This window comes from Garra rufa, chromosome 18 (genome assembly GCF_049309525.1).
Source record: "Garra rufa chromosome 18, GarRuf1.0, whole genome shotgun sequence".
Taxonomy (NCBI): domain Eukaryota; kingdom Metazoa; phylum Chordata; class Actinopteri; order Cypriniformes; family Cyprinidae; genus Garra; species Garra rufa.
In genome coordinates this window covers 14,094,803-14,100,665 of record NC_133378.1, presented here as the reverse complement: position 1 = coordinate 14,100,665, position 5,863 = coordinate 14,094,803, and the positions used below count along the sequence as shown (strand labels likewise).

The 5,863-nt window shown below is 38.6% G+C and overlaps 1 protein-coding gene across 1 annotated transcript; it reads left to right on the top strand.

Moving 5' to 3' along the window:
* Nucleotides 1-405: 405 nt before the first annotated feature.
* On the top strand, nucleotides 406-4,280 carry snai1b (snail family zinc finger 1b). Its single transcript, XM_073823618.1, has 3 exons — nucleotides 406-628; nucleotides 1,412-1,957; nucleotides 3,082-4,280. The coding sequence occupies exons 1-3, from the start codon at nucleotides 553-555 to the stop codon at nucleotides 3,261-3,263; spliced, it is 804 nt and encodes a 267-aa protein (XP_073679719.1). The 5' UTR covers nucleotides 406-552; the 3' UTR covers nucleotides 3,264-4,280.
* The last annotated feature ends 1,583 nt before the right edge of the window (nucleotides 4,281-5,863 follow it).

Here is a 5,863-nt window from a genome sequence, read left to right as displayed (position 1 = left end):
TGTTTTGATATATTTACGGTAGAAAATTTACTAAATATATTCATGGAACATGATCTTTACTTTACATCCTAATGATTTTTTGGCATAAAAATCAATCATTTTGACCCATACAGTGTATTTTGGCTATTGCTACAAATTCAATTCATCTGTTGTTTTACAGCAGCTCATCCAGATCTGCTCAGTCAGTGTAATTAAATGAAAATTTTATGAATATAAATCAACTATAGAGAATACAAACTGGATGCTGCGGTGGTTTCCCAGCGGGCACCTTCAGGAGGCGGGGCCAGCCAGTGGGTGTTCCAAGGGGCGTGGTTAGCGATCGAGCCCCGCCCCCTTACTCAGCCCAGCCTCATATGAAGAGACCCGTGTGGGCTGAATGGCAGTAGTTCATGTGCGACTATCAGAAACTTTTCCGCCCCTGTTGAGCTCAAAGATTACAGGATATCAGAAGCAGACACTGATTTTGAAAGGATTCGCGCTGCAGCTTTTCCAGAGATTCAGTCTAGACTTCATCTAAAACTTTCGCTGAAGTTTCGGGAGGATTATTATAAAATGCCACGTTCATTTCTTGTCAAGAAGTATTTCTCCAACAAGAAGCCAAACTACAGTGAACTGGAGAGTCAAACTGGTGAGAGCATTTAAGAGATATTTGTTCATGTTTGTTACTATACAATATAAGTATGTAAATTAAAACAGATTAGTGAGCAAATTTAGTGGGCAAAAAACTCAAAAGTTGCCATAACATCCAGTGCCGTTTATTTTTTTGTGTTTTATCAATACTCAAGTTGATTTTAAAATCATAGTGACATTTTTTTACTTTTTCACAATGGCCTCTGCACATAAAATACATCAGCTGTATGTCTGAGCATACTCATGGAGTTTGGAGTAGATATTCAGTAGTTACTAACCAAATAAAGTGTGTTTTTAATAAACTGGAAGATATAAATACCTAAAAGCATTACCTCAAACAAGCTGAACCATTTCATGTAGTCCACACTCTAGCTTAGATTTTGTCTTGTTTCCAGTCAAAATATCTAAAAATTCTTAAATCAAGAAGGATTTTCTAGACAAGGACAATTATTTTCTTGTTTTCAGAAAAAAACAAGTCAAAATGACATGAGTTTTTGCTTAGAACAAGCAAAATAATCTGCCAATGGCATAAGCAAAAAAAAAAAAAAAAATCTTATTTCAAACAGAAAACAAGATTATTTTTCTCAACCCATTGGCAGATTATTTAGCTTGTTTCAAACAAAAACACACTTCATTTTGACTTGGTTATTCTTGTCTAGAAAGTCCTTCTTGATTTGAGGATTTTTAGATATTTCGTCTGGAAACAAGACAAAGAATCTAAGCAAGAAAAGCATTTTTTGCATTGCATTGCATCTAAACATGCATCTTTTCTCCTCCCCAGATCAACGCTATGCAGTCGTCCCACAATGCTTCGCTCTGGATGACTTCCCCACCAGAGAAGGCGATTCTGTCTTGCCCACCTATCCCTCCATGCTTGTTTGGACCACCAGTGCCTTACCCCTTACCTTCACCCCAGTGTCACCCAGCATCCCCTCTCCTCCTGGGCCTCTGGATCTGAGCTCTCAGTCCAGCTCCAGCTCCAGCGGAGAGGAAGACGACTGCCGTACATCCGACCCTCCCAGCCCAGACCCCACCGACCGCTTCCAGTGCGCCCACTGTGGGAAGAGCTGCAGCAGCCCGGCCGCGCTTTCTCGCCATCAGCTCACGCACTGCACCGCCAGCCCACAGACCGTCATAACCGCTACAGGAACCACCAGCACAACCGCCAAAGCGGCCTTTCACTGCAAGCACTGTCCCAAAGAGTACAACAGTCTGGGTGCGCTCAAGATGCACATCCGCTCACACACACTCCCCTGTGTGTGCACCACCTGTGGAAAGGCCTTCTCCAGACCCTGGTTACTGCGAGGACACATTCGCACACATACTGGTGAGTGAACTAAAGCATTGAGGTTGTTAGTGGTGCATGCTAAGCCAACTTTGAAGTGATAAGCTTAAGTATAGAACTCATCCTGCACCGTTTGTGTCATAATAAATCTCATTAACATGCTTCAAATTGTGAAGCTTATTGAGAAGAATGGGCTATTACTTTTGCAAGACAACTATATAAATAACATTATAATTATTGTCAATGGTAGTTGCTTGGCTGGTGCATAATTTAGTAGGGGCTAATGAGTAAAATCTTGAATATCTGCATAAAGGGCTCCCAAAAAGTCTAGAGACAAGTACAGTCAAATCAAAATGTATTTAGACACCTTCAACATTTCTCACATTATCGCAGTTTATTCGCTATAGTTTGGAAAATGGTAATAAAATATAACAAGTACTCAAGAGTTAAACTGCGTCAGAACAAATTCATCTTGATAATGTCAGATAACTTTGATAGAAAGGTATGCAACAAAACATGGTCAGGTCAAAGTGTCTGAATAATTTTTGGTCCCAAATTTTATTAGCTTTACTGGTAGTCCACTGTACACTCTTAAAAATAAAGGTGCTTCACGATGCTAGAAGAACCCCTTTTGTCTGAAAGGTTTTATAAAGAACCTTTAACATCTGAAGAACCTTCCTGTTTTACAAAAGGTTCTTTGTGGCAAAAGAAGGTTCTTCAGATTATATAAAGGTGATATAGAGATGGTTCTTTAAAGACCCTTTTACTGAATGGTTCTTTGTGGAACCAAAAATGGTTCTTCCATGGCATTGCTGTTAAGAACCTTTTAAAGCACCTTTATTTTCAAGAGTGTACGAAGAATTCTTGGGTATAATATGTCACAGCTTACTTTATTTTGCTATCCTCACTTACGTAAATGAATTATAGTGTCATGAATCTGATATTATATTTGATGTCTGAATAATTTTTGGCTTGACTGTATATTATAGAAAATTAGGGATAGGCTTTTTTAAGCAAACACCTAGCTAAACCCAAGCACACAATGAAAAGCTATCAGAGTGGCACGAGTTTTATAGGTTCAGCTTTTCTTGCAGAATCTATTGAAGAAACTTGTAGAGGTTACATATGTGTGTATACTAAAAAAATACTTCATTTCTTGTTTTAAGGTGAACGTCCCTTCTCGTGCACCCACTGTAACCGTGCATTCGCTGACCGCTCAAACCTCCGAGCTCACCTGCAGACCCACTCCGAAGTGAAGAAGTACCAGTGTGGAACGTGCTCTCGCACCTTCAGCCGAATGTCCCTCCTGCACAAACACACTCTCTCCAGCTGCTGTCCATCTGCATAGAGGACAAGACAGCTGCTTTGAGCCATACGTGAATCTTTGGACTCGTAGAGCATGTACTCATACTGTTTTTTTAAAGCACAATGTGCCTTATCTTTGCTTTCACAAGCCAAAGAAGAGATGTTGTTTTTCTATATGCATTCACACGTTAAATGTAGACTGCAGATTTTTGCTGTGGGAAAAGGGCCCTCAGACTGGCTCTCGGTGGATTCCCAAGATGCACCTCGGTGCCGGCTGGTCCGGGACGGCGAGGGGGCAGCTGCTATAAAGCGTGTGTGGTGAGAGGTCATCTCTCACCAAGATCTCCACGGACGTGCAGGGATGTATTGAGACAGCTGTTGCAGCGCAGGCCTGTCGACAAATGCATCGGCTCTATCTCTAGACCGATGGCTGAAAAGCACACCAAAGACCTGTTTTAATAAGAAGTTCAATTAGGCTTTGGAATTTGGCTGTGTAATCGTGATATCACGTCATTCGGCATCTCCTGAATGTTTTATTTTCTTAAAGACTGAATAAGGTGTCAAAAAGACAAAAGGAAGGTCATTGGTTTTAGATCTTGTTTATGTACAAAGTTTACTCCCAACTAAAGGGAATGCAAGAACGGTCTTCCATGTACACTCTTCAAAAAATAAAGGTGCTTCCCGATGCCGTAGAAGAACCTTTTTATGTCTAAATGGTTCCATAAAGAACTTTTAAAATTTGAACAACCTTTCTTCAGATTATAAAAAGGTAAAGAACCTTTGACTGAATGGTTCTTTGTGGAACCAAAAATGTTCTTCTATGACATCGCTGTGAAGAACCTTTTGAAGCACCTTTATTTTTAAGAGTAGCCTGTATCATTCGGTCATCTTCGACTGTAATTTTTTCCAAAGCCACAGTGATATATGAAGCTGCCTGTCCACATATTGTCTATATGTTGGAACGTATAACACAAACCAAACGCTATGCAATCTTTTTTGTGCAAAGATGTGTTTTAGTGTATTTCCACTTGTTTTTTTCAATAAAGTAATTTATGTTCTTTGTTAAACAGAAAAGTGTCTCAATTGTGTTTTTATAAAGGTAGGGTGTGTAGGAATAGTTCACCCATAAATTAATATTCTGTATGCATTTTCATTTACATTTATTGTAAGTAATTAGTAGTCTTAAGGTCATTGCGTTGCAAAAAATGCTTTTCTTATTTAGATTTTTAGTCTTGTTTCCATCCAAAATATCTTAAAGTTTTTAAACCAAGAACGATTTTCTAGACAAGTAAAACTTCTTGTTTTCAGAAAAAAGAGTTTTTGCTTAAAACAAGCTAAATAATCTGCTAATGGGGTTAGCAAAAAAAATTTTTTTTTATTATTTTAAACGGAAAACAAGATTATTTTTCTTACCCCATTGCTTGTTTCAAGCCAAAATGCACTTGTTTTTTTGGAAAACAAGACAATAATTGTTACTCGTCTAGAAAATACTTCTTGATTTAAGAATTTTTAGAAATTTTGGCTGGAAACAAGACAAAAATCTAAGTAAGAAAAGCATTTTTTGCAGTGTGCACGAGTCTGAAATGAAAGTTTTTTACTTTGTCATCCTTGCCTATTAAAATGCTTGTTACATATGCAAAAACACAGAAAATCGAACCTGATCCAAACTTTTTTTTATGATGGACGAAAGTTTTGGAGGCAGTGTGTAAATGTGATTAGGGTCGTATTTATTCTTTAACGTGTGAAAATTTCGGACAGAAATTTTGTTTAACATCAAATGTTGATTAAATAATGAGTACACAATAAATAAGCTTTCCATTGATGGATGGTTTGTTAGGATAGGACAAGATTCGGCCGAGATACAATTATTAAAAAAATCTGGAATCTGAGGGTGCAAAAAAAACCCAAATATTGAGAAAATCGCCTTCAAAAGTTGTCCAAATGAAGTTCTTAGCAATGCATATTAATAATCAAAAAATAAGTTTTGATATATTTATGGTAGGAAATTTACAAAATAGGTTCATGGAACATGATCTTTATTTAACATCCCAGTGATTTTTGGCGAAAAAGAAAAATCAATCATTTTGACCCATACAATGTATCTTTGGCTATTGTTACAAACATACCCGTGCTACTTAAGACTGGTTTTGTGGTCCAGGGTCACAAATGTGAATTATTCCTTGAATGCATGAACTTACTCTGAATAGAAATGCTGCAATAAATATATAGCGTCTGCGTCTAGACGCAGTCAGATATTTTGAGTGATGGTCAGAACACCTGCACGCACTTTTTCTGCTTAGCCTAACGCTAATACAACACTAACCCAGTTTAGCTGACACATGGCCAACAAATGTTCACGTCTGAGACACTGCAGGTGGAAAAAAGACCAAAAGGGAGGCAGAAGACTTAGAGGGCCAGTCTGCACCATTAAGACCAGTGGATCCAGCTCTTAGCTCCAGAACCTCAATCTGTCAAATAGATAGATACGCCTCCCCGAGGGGAAATTTAATAAATGTGGGAAATGCCAGCAATCTGTGCTCCGAATGTGGCCAGAGTCTTGAGGTTTTAGGTTTTGTAGACCTCCTCCGCAGCTCACCCTTTCTCTCGGAAGCTGAATCCACAAAGCCCTTGTGACCTGCGCTG

Excerpts from the sequence above, each read along its gene's own strand:
- snai1b (XM_073823618.1), top strand. The coding sequence starts at position 553 with ATGCCACGTTCATTTCTTGTCAAGAAGTATTTCTCCAACAAGAAGCCA. Across the intron at positions 629-1,411 it reads TGAACTGGAGAGTCAAACTG|ATCAACGCTATGCAGTCGTC; the intron begins GTGAGAGCATTT and ends TCTCCTCCCCAG. Across the intron at positions 1,958-3,081 it reads ACACATTCGCACACATACTG|GTGAACGTCCCTTCTCGTGC; the intron begins GTGAGTGAACTA and ends TCTTGTTTTAAG.